Raw genomic sequence first — 19,177 nt, forward strand, 5'->3', positions numbered from 1 at the left:
TGACACATGAACCTGACCATGACACATAGTGACTTAAAACAACACAAAGTTATTATCTGCTAGTTATGGAGGTCAGAAGCCCAGTTGGTTCCACTGTACTCAAGCTGCCCTGCATTCCTTCTAGAGGCTCTAGGAGAACCCATCTCCTTGCCTTTTCTAACTTCTGGGGGCTGACTGCATTCCTTGATTTGTGGCCCCATGTTGCTCTAACCTCTGCTTGCATTGTCCCATCTCCTTCTCTCCCACTCTGACACTCCTGCCTCCTTCTTATGAGGACGCATGTGATTGCATTGGGGTCACCTGGATAATGGAATTAGCTCCCCAACACAAGACCCTTAACTTAACCTCATCTGTGATGTCCCTTATACCAGGTAGGGTCACCTAGTAACAGGACTGGGGTTTAGGATGTGGGCACCTTTGGGAAGGGCATTGCTTTGCCTGTTACTTCTGGCTTCAAAACTCCCAGCCCTAGTACATCCTTGCTTGCAAACAAATATAAACTAAACTGCCCTGTGCCTTAGTTTCTTTGTCTGTGGAATGGGGATGATGGTAGACCCCATTATGGAAGGTTGTTGTGAGGATCGAATACTTTATGACTTGTTAGGTGCTTGAAGAGTGCCTGGTGTGTCTTCAATGCTCAGGACATGCCAACTAGAGAATGTCAGCTCTGTGCAATTAAGGGTTTTGTCTAGGTCCCAGCACCTAGACACTCAATAAATATTTGCTGAATGAAGAATACATGAATTGTGCCAGCTGTTTTTAATTTTGATGAAGTCTGATTTATCAATTTTTTATCTTCTGGCAATTGTGCTGTTGGTGTTAATATCTACACAAATCTTTACCTAACTCCAAGTCACACAGATATACCCCTATATATTTTTCCAAATATTGTATTGATTTTTGCTCTTACATTTAGGTCTGTATTCTATTTTGAGTCAATTTGGGGGGTATGGCTGGAGGTAAGATTCTCAATTCATTTTTTCACATGTCCAGTTGCCCCAGCATCGTTTGTTGAGAGGACTGTTCTTTCTCCACTGAATTGCCTTTGCACCTTTGTTGAAAATCAGTTGACCCTGGGCCCTTTCATTCCATTGAGACTTATTGTCTGTCCTGTGGCCAGTACCACACTATCCTGTTACTTTTGTTTTGTAGTAAGCATTGAAACCAGGAAGGTTGAGTCCTCCAAATTTGTTCTTCTTCAAGAAGGTTTTGATTCTTCTGGGTCCTTTGCATTGCCAATACTGGAAGAATTTGGCACACTGGGGGCTTTCTCACCTGAGCTGTCAGAACTTCCTGGTTTCCCAGTTGCCCTAGACCCTGGCCTCCCAGGTGGCTCCTGCTGACCACCACCATCAACTTCAACACCGGGCTCTGAATCCCTGCCCTGTCTCCTGAGCCTGACTCCCTTCCCACCATTTTCTTTCATCATCTATGCCCCTTCACTCTCGAGTTGTAGTCTCCAGGCCTAGCACAGATGTCCTGGCCATCTTCTCTCCTAGGCTCTACTTTCTAGACTTGAGAAAGCTCTCGGTAACATTTACTGAGTGAATGAATGAGCAATGGCCAAACGAACCCCCTTGCCCCATGTTGGGTGTTCCCGAGGCTGGCTGCCTGGCCTCATCCCTGTGTCAAGTCCTTGCAGCATCACATTGCTCTCGGAGGGCTGGAATGTCACCCACTACTCAGATCTGGGTTGGTTTTCCCCACAGCCCTCCTCACTTCTCTGGGAGAGTCTGATTCTCAGCTCTAGGTTTGTTCCTTTTGCTCCATCTTTCTGCGGCTAACTGGGTCATACTCAACTGCTCCCAAGCTACAAAATGAGTCAGAATGTGGAGCATCTGTTTCAGTAGCTGGGTAATTTTGTCTTTAGCTACAGTCTTTGACTGGCATATCGCATGCATGGGTTTAAGGGGAAAGTCAATATTATGTTGATTTTATTATTTCATCACGGAAAACAACATGGTGGAAAGTGGAAGAGACACTGGTGGCATAAGATCAAGAAATAGGGCATTGGAGACCCCCCTCTCCCTCCAAATTGTACTTTAGTGTATCTATGACATTGTCAATGATATGGCATGTGCTAATTAATCTGTGAAATAATTCTTTCTTAAATTGATTGAAAGATATATTCTTATTTCAGAGATGTTAAAATGGAAAGAAGAAAGGGGTAAACTCAGAACTGATAAAACATGGCTCTAGAACTCTCAGTTGGGAAATGATCTTCTCTCCCTCCCTCCTTTCTTTCTTTCCTCCCTTCCCTATTGTCATATTTTCATCATTCACAATAAGATTTTATTAGGAGACATACATGGTATCAGTGATTTACCTATTTTCTTTTCTACTTTGTTAGGAACAAGCATTCTTTCTTTCTGTGGCCTTCTAACGAAATGCAGCATACTGTTTTAGTTCTTACTGGACTAATTTACATGTTTCCTATTCTAGACCTTAGCCATAAACGTGCAGGAAAATGGAATTGTATCAGATTTCAAGTTAATTATGAGTGTGTCGTGTACATCCTCGCGATGGCTAAATTTCCTGCACAGTTAATGTAGGTCCAGTGCAGGGTTGGTTTGGGGGCATATATTTGATGTGGCTTTAATGAACCACCATTTCCTAACCCCAGCCTCGTGTCTGACCAGAACAATAGGGAGGTTTGTTTAATGACAAAGCCCACTGGCTTTCTGCCCCTTAATTAGAATTAGCAATTTATTTTTAAGCCTCCATCTGTGGTGCCTGCTGCATCTGTCAGGGTGACTCATGCGTGGGCTGAGCTAAGCGGTGGGATTGTATGAAGAGGGTGATCAAGTGTGGCAGAGGGAAGGTTCTCTCCCCAGGAGAGAAGCTTGGGTGGTTGCTCCGTCGGGAGTTTTGCAGTGAATCATGGGAAAAGGAGGATCAGTGTCTGGGCTTATGTCATGGAACTAGAACGCAGGGCTTTACATTTTGTTTTTCTTCTTCTCTCTCTCTCTCTCTCTTTTTTTATCTTTGTGTGCTTTGCTTCTAACTACAAAGTGACTGCTTCCACTTACTACCCAACCAGTCCTCTTCAAAACACTGTGACAGTCCTATAGTATTTGTGTTAATCTGAAGCGGGTACAATAGAAATAATTTTGTCAATATCACAATTTCTGCTAAGCGTTCTCATTTTCTAAGCTCTCAGCTCAACCGGTCATTGTAGGACTAAACATGTTCATTCACTTACTATTATTTGCCTTTGAGGTGAAAGCTGGGAGATTGTTTCACATCTGCTTACTGTGGAGTTGACTTTTATCCCAATTAACTGCAATTTCATGTCTCACAGGTGAAATATGGTATTAAGTATTTTTATGGTACATTTAAAAATAAAATTACAGGTTTGTACCTGAGAATGGTGTTGAAGAATCTTAAAGCACTTTCAAACCTGAGGAGATAAGAACTAATGCACTGAGAACAGAATTCCTCCCAGGTAGTGTCCAGTTAGGAATGTTGACCTGCCTAGAGCAAAGTACAGATAACCCTGCAGCGTGTGCTCTAACGATGCTCATTTTGTTTGTTTGTCCAGCCCCTTTTATGGAGAAGACTTTTACTGTGAAATTCCTCGGAGCTTTCGTCACCTCTCCTTTTACATTTTTGATAGAGACGTTTTCCGGAGGGATTCCATCATAGGTAGGTATTTAAATGGGTGTATCTTTCATTTTTTCCCACCATCTTCTAAACAGGGGCCCTTGCAATCTCATTCGGGGTTGGCAGAAGCGGGATGGTCTTTTGCAAGCAATCCCATACTGTTCTGAACTAAAAAAGAATGTTGGATCACTGTTCAATTTTAAGATACATTTAAAAAATAAAAGTGTGGCATGTTCATGTGTTTGTGTAGCTGTGCTGAGTATGGATGTTTAGCCTTTGGGGAGGTTGGGGTGGTCCCTTGGGGGAAACGGGCCCATGAATTGGCATTTCCCTGGGCTTTCACATGTCCTGGTCAGTGGACTTCTGCAACGCACCCTTTCTGGCTGGGGCAAGTGCCCTGAATGTCCCTCAAGCTGTAGTCTGGTTCCAGAGCCTCGTGTGGGGATGGACAGTTGTTCCCTGGGCCATCTGTGTGTTGAGAGCTTTAAACCAAGAGTTTGCATTAAATCTAAGTGACCAAAATACAGTTAGGAAAAGGCTCCAGATCTGCCCTTCGAGGCAAGGGCATATGCATCCTCCAAACCCTAGACGATTTCCAAGGACTCCTTCTGAAGAGTCTGTTTGGAGAGGCAGCATGCAAATGGATTGTATAGTTGCCCTTTCTCTTTGTAACCTCCAGACAGCTCCCCCCATGCCTGACTCGGGCCACCCCCTCCACATGGTCAGACGAGTGAGGGGTCAGCCAGGGAGGGAGAGCAGGTAGTTCGGATAACTTTGGGGCCAGATGCCTCTGCACCCCAGCTGAGCTGTTTACTAGCTCCTTGGCTGTGGGCGAGTCACTTTCCTCTTTGGGCCCTCAGTTTCCCTCTGGTTTCCACTTCCCCAGAAGATAGCTGTGTAAGAAGCAGAGGAGCCCCTTGCAGCTCTCGTTGAGTGGTCCCTGTCTCTCTTGGAGGCTGGGTGTTTGCTCCAGCCTGCCTGTAGAAGGTCTCAGACGTGCATGTCTTGGATCCTGGCTGGAGGATCTCACTGTGAGCCAGTCCCATTTATAAGGGGGTCACTGGCGTGGAGACCAGTTGTGTCAGGCTGGAGCACTGCTATTAGGAGTGAGAAAATGAGGGGAGAGAGAGAGAAATAGCACGGTGCTGGAGCTCTTGCCTTCTAGCTGAGCCTGGGGTAGCCAGGAGGAGGCCCACGACCTGACAGGTGGAGAGAAGGAAGAACTAGACACAGATGAATGCAGTGTGGGGGCTGCTGAAGGAAGTTTGCTACCAACAATTTGAACCCCAGATTCTTCACTTGGTGGACGTTTCTTGTATCCTCTGTAGCTGCCAAAATTGTGTCATGGGTGACTTGTTCTGAGAAGGAGAAAGGAAAGCAGGGAAAGTTGCCATTTCTTATACACTGTGTAGGCTAAAGAGTCAACACCCCGTACCAGTCCTCGGCTGGTGGCAGTGGCAGAGATCACATCAGGGCAAAGTGTTTTCAGGGTGCAAGAAATGAACATAGTAACTAGAGGTGCCCCCTGTCCAAGGAGACCACAGGTCATTAGCCCTTGGCCCACTGCCTCCTGTTTCAAGGTCTTTACTCCATCCACCTCTTCTCAGTGAGGCTGCCCCTGACCACTCACTCTGAAGTCCCTTTCCCTGCTTTATTCCCCTTTCCCAAGCTTATCAGCATCTAATATCAATTTCACTATTCCTCTTATTTATTGCATGTGCCCTACTGTTAGAATGTATGCTGCATGGGGGCAGGGATTTTTACCTATTTTATTCACTCCTTAGAACAATGTGCATTCATACAGATGCATGTTTATAAGTGTAATCTTAATATAAGCATATTAAAGACAGTTCAGAAATTTGAGAGACCCACAGCACCTATACTTCCTTCCACCATTATGCAACCTATGATATCTTTTTGTATTTCATTCATTTCTTTATTTACTATTCTACAAATATTTATTGAGTGCCTGCTATTTGCCAGGTGCTGTGTTAAAATGCTCAGAATCGTGGAAACGTTGCCATTTCCACTTTTTGCTCTTGCTCGCAAAGATTTTCATTTTCTTCCAGTCTTTTTCTTTCTTCTCTTCATGGAGATTGCTTTAAAGGGTCGTGATCATTACTTTACATACAATCCTAATAACCTTATGTCGTGCTCTTTTCATCTAGCAGCTTCTTAACACCTTCTTTCAGTGGCAAGCCTCAGTGTTCAGCATATCCAAGGATCTGGAATTCTGCTAGTCTGCTATTCAGAAACAAAAGCAGAAAACCATCCAACTCTACTGTGGCCACCAAGAGGTACCATATGACATGGTCCATATCAGATCCCTGCAAACCAGTGGTGTCCTTGGAGTGCCCTACAAACCAGTGTGCCCCATCCTGGTGACGAGTTCCTTCTGGTTATTAGCATTAGGTGGACCTTTTATTCCTAAATTTGTACTCAACTACAGTATTCATCGACCAAACGTGGGGAGAAGACAAATCAGGGAAATTGGTCTAAAATATAAAGACATCTAGAATAAGATCTCTGACAACCTGACTTCCAAGCTGTGCTTGAGCCCACATATTTGGCCTTCGTGGGAAGCCAGTATAATTTAAGTGAGGAGAAAAGAACCTAGCCCTGTCCAGACTTTTCTCTTAAATGCCCCTGGTGTTGAAGCACAGAGCTCAGAGAGCTCTGGTTTTTAAATATGACTGCAAACCCGAATGCCTCCTGAGACCAGGCAGTCTAACAGCTGGCCCAGGCTAAGCCTCGAGGAGGTTGTGGGGCCTGTGGTGAGCTAGAGGCAGGTTCCAGGTCTGAGGAAGTGGTTGTTCCTGGGGGTGGGGCTCCACCACAGCTCCAGCTTAGCGTGGCCTAGGAATGTGCAGGTCTAGTGTGGCCAGATCTTATAAATTTCCAAACAGAGCTGAAAAATCTTGGTTTTCCACCACTGGCAGTTAATTTTAAAAATCTGAAAACTTATATGGGCCAGTCAAAACACATCTAAGGGGTGGGCCACGGTGGCTCAGCAGGCAAGAATGCTCGCCTGCCATGCCGGAAGACCCGGGTTCGATTCCCGGTGCCTGCCCATGTTAAAAAAAAAAAACAACATCAAAAAAACACATCTGAAGGCCTCCACTTTGAGACCTCTAGGTCAGGGTTTCCATGACTCAAACATCCTTGCCGCTGGCCAGAACTGGCAGGCATTGACATGCTGTTCCTGCAGGGAATAAAGATAGCCCCTTCTGTCTGGGTTGTCCTGTGTTAGAATACCATCCTTTAGAGTCCTTCTTTCTGAGCCAGAAGTTCTGCACCATTTATTTAGTGGACTGGGAGTCCTTTGGACCATGTCCCAGCCCCCTGTTCGTAAGCCTTAGGCAAGCCCCTTTCCCTCCTGGACTTCGGTGAATCTTCATGCTTTTCGACTGCTAATTGTGCATCATTTGTAAGGGTCTGTGGGTTTTGTTTGTTTGGGTTTTGGACAAGAAGAGCTGTGCATAATGAAAATTGGTTGGGTTGCTGAAGCAGAGGGATGGGTATTAGAGAAGAGGCTGGGGGAGGAGCAGATACAATTTTTCTTCCTTATTTGATATACGCTACCCAGCCATGGCATCCAGTTTAAGAAAAGAACAGGGGAAAACCCTAAACCTGCCATCGCTAACAATCACCGACCAATTATTTAGTGTAACCCTGGGGAGAGAGTGGCAAGGCTGTCGATAATCTTCAGCTCCAAATTGAGAATGTTTATTTATAGCCTGCCTCAACGGCAAACACGTAAGGAAAAAAGCTGTAGTGATGGATTCCAAAATAAGTGAAATTTCTTTGTCCACACCCTTTTTCTGAGAAAACCTGGGGCTGATGCTTTCCATCGGGGGGCGGGGGCTGCATGTGAAATCTCTCTGTTACAGGAGAAACCCAGACAATGTATTTATTCATTTGCCCTGCTTTTTTGGAGAGTCTTCAGAGTTTGAATCATTTTGTCTTAAGAAATTTTGTTGTGGTGTTTCTCTTGACCTGAGAACACACGGGGGCTGGTCTCTTCTGTGGGCAGAGCGTATGCACCATGATTTAAAAATGCGCTTCAAGTACAGCCAGGACGCCACTGCCCTGGAACCTAGGAGCTCAGTTCCGGGCTGGGCTGCCCTTTAGCCTGCCCAGCCGTCGTGTGAGCTTGGCCCAGGGGCTCAGATGCTCTCAGGGCACACCCGGCTCCGCCAGGACTTAGGGACAGAACAGCGGCTTAACAATGTGGGGAAGGGGGCCCCCTTGCATTCTGCAGCCCCCACCTACCGGTGTCTCACCAGCTCTCGTTTATTCCACGTGTTCCCTTCCACACCACAGTCCCTACCATTCCTCGCAGCATTCATGCTTGGTTATCTTTATCTTTGAATGATGCTTCCCTGTTTACAAGCTGCGGGGTAACTGCCAGCTGGCTTTTGCTACCAGTTCAGACCCTTCCCCCGCCCCTTACTCCCTGCTCTGAGCCAGGCCCGCTGTTCCAGGCGCAGTGAGCAGCCCGGGCAGGTTGTTTTGTCCTCCTAAAGCAGATGGGGCAGGTATTGGTGCCCCTTTCCCCAGCTGGCAGCTGAGAAGCAGTTTCAGAGGGTTCATGCCTGGAGTGTGCTCCATGGCCCGTGGGGTGTGGCGGTGCTGAGCCACAGCTCGGTTCCCCTCGTCCCAATCCCTGTCCCTTCCACTGGAGGGGAGCGGCCAGCCTTCATTTGGAGAAGGACCCCTAGACAGAGCGAGGCCCAGCGCAGCTGTGGGAGTTGGTGCTGTGGAAGGGAGAGGTGTGGTACAAGTTGCCCCCATCTGAATGGAGCTCTGGTTGTTGCAATCTCGAGAAAGTGGAGCTCTGGTTGTTGCAATCTCAAGAAGATATGGAGGTACTGTTGAAGAGAGCCAAAATTCTGATTATTTCCCTGAAGACAATTGCATAACCATGCAGCTTTTACAGTGTGACTGTGTGGTTGTGAAAACCTTGTGTCTGATGCTCCTTTAATCCAGGGTATGGACAGATGAGTAAAAAAATATGGATAATAAATAAATAAATACTAGAGAGAGAAAAACGGTTTTGGGTAGATTGAAATACTGTGGGACAATGAGAGGAAGGAGTAAGTGGTATGGGATGTATGGGTTCTTTTTTTTTTTATCTTTTATTGTTTTTTCTGGAGAGATGCAGATGTTCTAAAAATGATCATGGTGAAGAGTACACAACTATGTGATGATAATGTGAGCCATTGATTGTGTGGTGTGGTTGGATTCTGTGTGGGTATTTCTCAATAAAAATTTTTGTTTTCTTTTTTTTTTTAATTCCAATCGTTTCCCTCCACCATTGTGGCGAGGCATCCATTGCTTCAAATCATTTTCCTTCTTCTGTTACCAGATGAGGGGCGGGTGGGAAAGGCTGCCAGTGACACCCTGGAGCGTGGTCATAGCATATAATCAAGGGTTCTGAATAAAAATGTGAATTATAGTCGAAGCAGCAATTCTAAATGTGAACAATAAGTGAAATTAATTACAACAGAAACTCATGACTCCATTTAGGGAAAACACTAAGAGACCAAACCAAGAATAGTAAAAGGCCTCCCGCTAACTTTGTAAAAACAAACCCAGAAGCCTATGTGTATTTTGCTTTTTTCACCAGGCATACAAAAAAAACCCTGAAATGTTTAAAAAGGAAATTCCAACCTGTATCACCAAGCTTTTATGGATCCAGAAAGCCTCACATAACGAACAATGTAAACGTCTTTCCCCTTTGGAATGGTCTCCACTGGTGTAACTGGAATTTAATTTGGTGGAGAAGCTGAAAGTGAATAGAGCCAAAATATACTGTAAATGAGCTCATTCTAGTGAAAGATACCCTCAGTCTTTTTGGTTTTTTTTAAACTCTGAGTTTTTAAGAGGACCTCTTGTTGAAACGTTTGAGGTTGATGGTGTGTGTTTTATTTATTTATTTATTTTGTTTTTCTGTTTTATTTTATTTATTTGTGTTTTTTTGTATTTATTTTGTTTTTTTTTTTTGATGGTGTGTGTTTTAAACGGGGAGCTGCAATTTTGTGATTATGCGTGCACAAGTTGTGACACCGCTTGGAGTGGCCTGCAGACCATTGGAACAGGCTGCCACGATTCCGCAGCTGTTGGCTGCCGAGCTACCAGCACCTCGGTTCCCAGCAAAGTGTTTCACCGATCCTTCGGGGGCCGCATCCAGCACTATGCTGAGGGGGCGCCCTAGAATTTATGGAAAGAAAACAACCCCCTAATTTCAGAGCAATGCTTCAGGAATGTTTTACCCTGTAAAATAGGTTGCAAGCTTCGTTCTGGGGAGCTTTTTAGCTGTCTAGCTCTACTGATAATTGGAAAGCATTCACCATAAAGGGGGTAATTGTTTCCCGAAATTTTTTACTGACTTCTCCTGGGAACTCAGAACATCCTGCTCCATGCAAGGCCGACTTTAGAGCAAGGACTTTCCCTTTAAATGTTCTCCACTCTGAGAGCTCCTGGGGCTTCGTAACTAAACCCGGGAGTTCTCAAATGTACATCTGTCTCAGGAAAACCCTTTTCATGTTCACTCTGGTTCTAAAAGTAGAAATCGAGAAGCCAAATTTGGTAACAATTGTAGTTATTTGGACCTGAGCATTAAATCTAGAATGTCTGCTTTGTAGCATTGGACATTCCTGGCAGGAGAAAGGAATTTGGGGTGTTTAACTGTTGGTTATTGGTAATTTGAATTTGAAGTGCATTTGAATCATCCAGACTTAATCTCCAGCGGCTTGTCTACCTGTCTTTTTTTACCTACTTCCTTGCCAGCTGCTTGTCCTTCAACCAATTCTGACACAGTTTTTACTTTACCCCTGCATGGAAGGTGCCCTTGAGAAGGTCATCAGTGTTGCCAAATGAAGGGGTATATTCAGTCCAAATATAAATGGACTTCTCAGCAGCATTCAAAACATCACCCCCTTTCCACTGAAGCTCCTTATACCACAGTTTCCTTGACATTATAATCTCCTGGTTTTCTTCCTTTCTCTTTGGCTGTTTCTCTGTAGATCTGGCTGCCAACTCAGTACCTTCCCTCGTTGCCTCCCAGATCTCCCCGATGCTTCCTGCTCCCAGCTGAATTCACAATCTTTGGATAAGCCTGGATACTGCCCTCTCCCTCCACCCTCACAGCCTAAATTGCTCTAGGGCCCATCCAGTCCACTTCATTGCTTTGGCTGCTACTTTACTTAATGCTTCCCTCACTTCTTGCAGCTTATGGATGCATCCTAAGGATTCTCCATATAGATATATGCATACCTTCTCCCTCCCATCCCTTTGACCTATGGCAACCAGAGTTGCATTTTCTGAGTGTGTGCTGTCATGATCTCTCCCTAGCTTAACACTCATCCATAACGTCCTGTTGCACATAGGATAAAATGCAAGACACTTAACAGGGCCCTGTGTGGTCAGGGTCCAGAAATTCTTCCATCTTTATATCTCTTCAACATCTATCATGTTGCTTTAAGCACAGTGGGCCTTCAATAAACATCCCTTTAAAGAATGAAAGATTTTTGAAATTATCTTTGCATATTATACTTATTCTACTTTAAAAATTCAAGTTGTTTTATAGATAGTCTTCCATCTCAAGAAACCTTTTTTTGGGGTTACCACACACTTCCATTTTTTCCTGGATTTTTTAAAAAGAAGTGAAATTGCTAAGATTGAGGCCACATTGTCTGATTTGTCCTGGAGAAGGAAGTCCGTACTTCCGAGCTTGGCATTTAAGACATTTAATCATTTGACCCAAACTAGATTTTTGGGTTTAACTTCCCACGTTCTACTATATCCCTCATAATAAACACAGCCACACGTGTGTGCATGCGTGCACACGTGGAGAACTGCATAGCTGTACTTGCCCGCGTATCCCTCATCTCTCCCCTCACTGTATGCTCTACCTGTGGGTCATTCTTGTCTTAACACTAGAAAGTCTTTTAAATGTGTCTCGGCTTTCTGAAATCTGATTAATCCTTCAGTGATTAGTTCAAATGCAATGTATCCTGTCACACCATGATTCTCCTTTGCTACTGGGGCGAGTGTTAAAAATTCAGATACTCATTATAGAGACAGAAAGTAAGTAGATGACAGGGTGCGGGGCACGGCTGGGGATCGGGACTGGGTTGTGGATGCTTAATGGACACAGAGCTTCTGTTTGGGGAAAAGTTTTGGTAATGGATGGTGGCGATGGTAGCACAACACTGAGTGCGGTTAACAGCCCTGTATTGTATCCTTTAAAATGGTTACAATGGGAAATTTTATGTTGTCTGTATGTTACCGCAATAAATATTAAAACAAAAAAAAATTCAGATATCCATATCATTTGTGCATGTGCTAATTCCCCAGGGGGTGGGTCTGGAATTCTACAGTTTTATCAAGTTTTTCAAGCAATTCTTATGGCAAGAAGGAAACTCACATTTACTGAATACGTATATATGCCAGGCACTGTGTTGAGTGCTTTTCTGTGCATAAAATTAGTAAGTAACCTCAAGAAGTAGATATAACCGGCACTTCCTATATGAAAAAGAAACTGAGGCTCAGAAAGGTTAAGGCAGTTGCCTAAAGAAGCACAGCTAGGGCGGGCCGCGGTGGCTCAGCGGGCAAAGTGCTTGCCTGCTATGCCGGAGGACCTCGGTTCGATTCCCGGCCCCAGCCCATGTAACAAATACGGAGAAACGGAATACAATAAAACAAGAAAATGTTTAAAGATGTTTCCCTTTCTTCCTTCCTTCCTTCCTTCTATCCTTCCTTCCTTCTCTCTGTCTTTCCTTTAAAAAAAAAAAAAAAAAAAAAGAAGCACAGCTAGCAAGTGGTGAGACAAGGAGTCAAAATATTCCATGTAGAATTTGCTAGTAAAAAATAATAATAATGACTACAGGTATTAAAGAAATGAGAGAAAGAAAAGTGTGTCTCATACTCTTTGCTTGCTAGATGAAATCATTTCCCTCACACAGGAACCTCAAGGAGGCTCTCCCAGCCCATTCCCCCACACTCCCCATGACTCATTTGCTTTCACTCTGAATTGCATTTTCATCTCCATTCGATGTGTGTGTTAGATGGCTTTATAAAATTTCAGTCTCAACATTTCATATTTTAATTAAACATTTAGATTTGTACTTTCTGTCGGATTTTTGGCACCAACTGCCTGCATTGTGAGTGTGAAAGCATTCCTGAACCTAAGTAGTTCTGATTTAATAGCCAAGGGGGAGAGAAACAGTTACTTCTTCCATAAGAACTTCCAAATCAGCTGTGTTTACAAAGGAATGGTGGGTATGGAGGCATTTCCTGAATTCTGCAGGACGCTCTGTTCACTTCTCTCGGCCACTGTGAACATTGTCGTCATACAGGTTGGCTTGAGAAAATTAGAAACATACCCTATTTATTTCCTTGTTGGGTGGTAGAATTTGCCTTAGAAGTCCTTCCTTTCCCTCTTTCTTCCTTTCCTCCCTCCTTCCAAGTTGATGCTTTTTCATCATTTTCTTCTCTCTCCTTTCACCCAGTTTTCCTTTTCAGCATGTCGGTATGCACATGAATTCTTCGAATACTCCATGCATGTTGCTTATTTCCTACCCCTGAGTGATCTCTCCTGCAGCATCACCACACCTCTTATTCAGGCTATTGAAGTGGGTGAATAAGAAACAAAAGGAGGCCAGTAAAGAACCTTCCTACAGTAGAGAACATGCATGGCATGTTCATTCATGATTTATTCTGTCTAGGGTGGCTTAATTGGAAAATAATATAATTTTATCCAAGTTTTATTAGGAATTTATGTGTTGGGTTTATCATGGTTAAGTTCATGTGCCAACTTGGCCAGGTGGTGGTGCCCGGTTGTCTGGTTGGGCAAGCACTGGCCCGTCTGTTGCAATGAGGACATTTCATGGACTTAAATCATGACCACACCAGTTGCATCCACAGTTGATTGCATTTGTAATCAGCCAAGGGGAGTGTCTTCTGCAATGAGTGGCACTTAATGTAATCACCAGAAGGCTTTTAAGGAGGATTCAGAAGAGCAAGCACTCTTCCTGCTTCAGCCAGCCAGCCTCTCCTGAGAGCTCATGGAGGGCCATCATTGGAGCTGCCCGCTCACAGCCTGCCCTACAGTTCTTGGACTCTTAAATCCCCATGGTTGCATTATATTTACAGATATCTCCTGCTGATTCTGTTTCTCTAGAGAACCCTGGCTAATACAGGGAGTAGGTGAGTCTATTAGTAGGATGTTCATTGCTTGCTAAAAATGCAAGATTTCCCATTTTAACCGCCTTCATGTGTACAGTTCTGTGATCCATAGTCACAATATTGTGAATCACCACTCTCCATTAAAATTGTTTTTATCATCCCAAACAGAAACTCTGTACTCATTAAACGATGAGTTGAGTTTGGCCACAATGTCTAGGCACTTACCACAACTGTACAGTGCCTCTCCACGTTACGTCGGGAGGAGGGGCACACGTCAGAAATCGAACATTTGGATCCCTAGGGCTGTTAGCTTCAAATGAAATGTCTTGTAGCCTGTCCAAGACCCTCTGCTGCTACACTGTGAAATCTGGTCTTAGAAGAGAAGACGTGAGCCTTTGACTATTAGGTGTACGCCAAGTTTGGAGGTGGTGGTAATGGTGAACCGAAGGCTTGAAGGGGTTCAGGTGTTTTCTCCTAGAATGTGGCTGGTAGACATTTTGCCAAGTTGGGGCTATAATTTGGAGAGAATATGAGTTTCCTATTGCTAAGAAATTACTACGAACTTGGTGGCTTAAAACAACACATTCAGTATCTTATTGTTCTGGAGATCAGAAGACTGAAATGGATTCACTGGACTGAGAGCAAAATGCTGTCAGGTTAGTGCACCCTCCGGGATCTCTAGGGAAAAATCGGTTTCCTTACATTTTCCAACTTCCAGAGCTGCAGTCCTTGGCTCATGGCCCCTTCCTCCATCCCCAAGCCTAGCAGCCTAGCATCTTCAGATCTCTCTGCTTTCATCGGCACATCACCTTCTCAAATCATCCTCTGACCTCCTCTTATAAGGGCACTTGTGATTATAGTGAGAGCTCACAGTGCCTCCCAGTGCCTGCCCATGCAAAAAAAAAAAAAAAAAAAAAAGCCACAACATTTTAGCAATTAGGATGGGATATCTTTGGGGGGGGGGGGGCGTGGTCATTATTCAGCCTATCACATTCATTATTCAGCCTGGCTCTCAATGATCATTCCAGGTTTTCTTTTTTGGGGGGGTACATCTTCTGGGAACAGAACCTGGGTCTCCTGCATGGAAGGGGGGCATTCTAAGCACTGAACTACTCATGCCCCCAAAGAGATTGGGTTTTTTTTTTGGCATGGGCAGGTACTGGGAATCAACCTGAGTCTCTGGCATGTGGCAGGTGAGAACTCTACCTTCTGAACCACTGTGACCTGCCCCATTCCAGTCGTTTTGCAATTTAAGTAGCAGGAAATAGATGGACATAGATCACATAGGAACCAGGTATTTGACATCTGACTTTATTGTAAGATGGGGCTGTGATTGGGAGTGTGTTAGTCAGGGTTCTCTAGAGAAACAGGACCAACAGGAGATTTATAAAGGTGTCTCAAGCAACCATGGAAATGGAAGCCTTCAACAAATTGGATTATCTCATTGGTGGGAGACACGCCTTAGTTGATTGCAGATGTTATAAGCCACCAGTACAATCAGCTGGCTGATGATTTAATACACAAGCCTTCTGGTTTATCAACCAGTCATGAAATATCCTTGAAGCAAAGGTCAGGCCAATGCTTGCTTAACTAGACAATTGGGCATCATCACTTGGCCAGGTTGCCACCAGAACCTAACCATCACAGAGAGCTTTACAGTTTGAGCCCTTAAATCTGAATGAACCTGATGATGAAAGTTTTTTTTAAGTTTAGAGCTGTGGAGGCAGGATACACAATGCACTTTCAGGGTCTCACTGGTAGCTGTATTTCAGGTATTGCTTGGAGTGATGGCTCTGAAATTCAGGTTTGACCATAGTGCTTCCTTGATTGTGTACCACCTGGGCTTCTCTTTGCCCTCATGGGAAACCCCAGACCTTTAGCATGGCATTCGAGGCCTTCATGATTGACCTTTGCCAAAGGATCCCTTCTTCAACTCTTTTTTTTTTTTTTTAACATGGGCAGGCACTGGGAATCTAACCCGGGTCCTTGGGCATGGCAGGCAAGCCCTCTTACCTGCTGAGCCACTGTGGCCCACCCCTTCTTCAACTCTTGATATCACCTCTTTTCCTCTTCTCCCCTTTCTCCTTCAATCCCAGACTGTGGGCAATAGTCCTCTGAAATCCTTTGCATTTCTCTCCAGGTACCATGCACCCTCTTGCTTCCTGGCCTTTATACACGCTGGTTCCTCTGTGTGGCATCCCATCTCTCAGGGGCCATTTCCTCCATTCCTGTAGAGCTACTACCTGTTAGCCTTTGTGACTCTGGTTGGTTGGTTTGCTGGAAGAGGTGACATCTGATCTCCACTGGCCTGAGTGAGCTGCTCTCCTCAATGTGCTCACGTTATCCCGTGTGCTTCCTTTCTGTAACATGCCTTTTGCTTATGATAACTGTGTTCATTAGACCATATTTCCTATGGTCTGCTAGCAATTTGAGGGCAGGGCTTGAGTGTATCTCACTCATTGTTTATTCCTAACACCTACCAGGTACTCAGTTTGTTCAAGGAAGAAAGGAAGGGAGAAGAGTCTAAGCGTAGAATCTTTTGTGGGGGGGGGGGGGGGGGGGGGGAGGGGAGGTCGTACATGATCCGGGAATCAAACCTGGGTTTCCTGCATTGAAGGCAAGCATTCTACCACTGAGCCACCATGCACCTTTAGTGTAGAATCTTAAACCATTTGGCTAGAGGTTGATATTTCACTCAGCGTTATTATGCCAGCATTGGACATTTGCTGGACACTTCCAGCACGGGAAGTTTGAAAGGTGAAATTAAATATTGGGATGCAATATATAAATTATAATAAAATGAAGAGTAATTTGATTAATCCTTCTAGAGGTGTGATAATTTTTTTGAGTGTAACCCAAAGAAAAAAAATTAAAATTTTTTTGGCCTATGTTTTAATCAGAGAAACTGATCAAGTTAGTTCTGGGGTGATTTCTCCTCAATATGATTAGATAAGGTATTTATTAATCATTCTGGTTATGGTGTCTACGATTTTTAAAGATAACCAGCAAAATCATGTTTAGCAATTCTTGGTGTCTTTGAAATTATGGTGTGTCAGTGTATAATTTGACTTAGATGTTTCCAAATAATTTTAAAGCCATAAAAATAAGTGGCTGGCTGGATCTCCAGTAATAATTTAAAGTTATAACTAGTAATTATGTTGTTACCAAGAATGAGAAACCAAGTAGTTGGGTATAAATTTGTGTCATGAAAGCAAGAACAGAGTTACCAACTTCTTTGCTCTGTTATGGTTTAAGCCTCTTTTCTTATGTTTTCATCCCTATCTGATCTAAAGGCATCATACACCCTAAGGAAACTGGTATTTATCTTCAGGTTTCCTCTGATGCCATAGCACATAGGCAGCCTCCTTTACAAATTCAAGTCAAGGAGTGGGAGGTGGCACCAGCAGGAAACAGACACATTCAAACAAGGCAGCCCAGAAGGGCTCAATAAATGGAGGCTTGACAGGGGTGTGTGCAGAGTTGAGGGACGTCAACTGGGAATGGTGCAGCATGCAAGGGCTAGCAGCAAGCTGCATTATTACCACCCTGAGGCCTGAAGGCATGAAGGGAGGAGGAAGTACTTAGAGAGACCCGGAAAAAATAGCAGTAGAAGAGAGCTGCCTGCATGGTGGGCTGCAGTAACAATAAATAGTACCATCTTCCCATCCTCAACTCTACCCTGAGTGCCTTCCCTTGACTGAACCCAGCCCACCCAGAGGGCAAGAGAGCCACTGATGCAGTGTGTCAGGGTGTACTCCCAGGGCAGAAGAGTAGAGAGTAGATTCGGAGGGACCAGTGGAAAATATCCAGCACAGGAGGGCACTGGATAGAAAGTGATCATCCATCTTACCATTGGCCTTTGGTTGGCAGCCTTAAATTTAATGGAATCAAAGAATGTTAGCACTAGAGAGAACCACTGATAAATCAGGGCTTTCAAACCAGGAGACCTTGGATGCTTAAGATCTGTCAAAGTAGTGATTTGCCCCAGAACTTGTCAGTATTTTCCAAAGCACAGTAGAAATGTTTCTTTACTTGTAGTAAGGCTATCAAGACAAACACGAAGTTTCTTCTCTTTGGCTAGAGTTGTACCAACTCAGGGTGGTCATCTCATGCTGATCTGAAACTCTGATTAGCATTTATATCTTTGATGAATAAAAAAAGGTGGAAGTGGATATTTGTTTAATAAATACTATTTGGTAGGTAGAATTATATTAAATGGTGCCTCCTCTGCTCATTTGCTCTCAGAATCTGACCTTCTCCACCCACACCCCCGCCTTCTCTCTGTGTCACAGAGCCCATGACATTTCCTGCTGCCTTGCAGTTGGCTTCCAGTTAGGTTCAGTCAGTAGGAAGTCCTGCTGGGAGGACGTTGAAGATTGGGAGGAGAGAGGAAGCCAGGACAGTTCTCCTTCTTCCTATCTCTGGCAGTGGCTTTGTCTCCACCATACTTGCAGCTCTTGCTGGGGGGACCGTCCTCTGAGCCTCCACCTGCCTTTGGGAGGCCCTAGTTCCAGTAAAACCCTGTCCTCACTGTGTCGCCTGAGGCTTAGGGCTGGTAGAGGCTTCCTGAAATTTCTTTTCTGGGGGAGAGGAGGCTTAGGGTGGAAGAGGCCTTTGTTCTTTTTTCTTTCTTTTTTTTTTTAATGAACCAGGTTTATTGAGGTGTAATTTACATACAGTAAAATTCACCTTTTTTAGATATAGAGTTTGATGAATTTCATCTAATAGAGAGTCATGTAAACAGCACCACAATTAAAATACATTTCCATCACCCCCAAAAGTTCTCTTGTGCCCCTTTGAAGTTGATCCCCCTTTCTCCACCCTAAGTCTCTGAGAGCCACTGGTCTGGTGTCTATTCCTGTGGTTTTGCCTTTTCTAGAATATCATGTAAATGTTGTCATACAGTATGTCATCTTTAGTGTATGGTTCTTTTTACTTATCATAATGTTTTGAGATGCATCCATGTTGTTCACAGATCAGTAGTTTGTGGCTTTTGTTGCTGAATAGTATTCCATTATGTGGGTATATACAGTTTGTCCATTCACCGATTATAGATATCTGGGCTGTTTCCAATTTTATTGATTATGAATAAAGCCGCTATAAATGTTTTCATATAGGTCTTTGTGTGCACAAGTGTTTCCATTTCTCTGGGTAAATATCTAGGAGTGGATTGCTGAATCATAGGGTAGGAGTAAGCTTAACTTTATTAGAAATTGCTAAGCTGTTTTCCATAGTGACGGTACCATTCTGAATTCCTCCCAGCAAGGAATGGGAGTTCCATTTACTCCATATCATCAGTAGCACTTAGTATTGTCTAAGTTTTTATTTTTTAATAATTTTTCCCACTCTAATAGAGGTGTAATATCTCATCTTTCACTGTGGT

General features: G+C 44.0%; 1 protein-coding gene across 2 annotated transcripts in view; it reads left to right on the forward strand.

Annotated features, from left to right (window-relative positions):
• Positions 1-19,177, forward strand: part of RASA3 (RAS p21 protein activator 3) — a 235,278-nt gene that overhangs the window by 127,203 nt on the left and 88,898 nt on the right. For both annotated transcript variants that reach the window (XM_077134966.1, XM_077134967.1), the window contains exon 3: positions 3,542-3,645. In XM_077134966.1, the coding sequence (XP_076991081.1) occupies positions 3,542-3,645 (104 nt within the window). The remainder of the gene's footprint in view (positions 1-3,541; positions 3,646-19,177) is intronic.

Source organism: Tamandua tetradactyla, chromosome 17, assembly GCF_023851605.1.
Source record: "Tamandua tetradactyla isolate mTamTet1 chromosome 17, mTamTet1.pri, whole genome shotgun sequence".
Classification (NCBI taxonomy): Eukaryota; Metazoa; Chordata; class Mammalia; order Pilosa; family Myrmecophagidae; genus Tamandua; species Tamandua tetradactyla.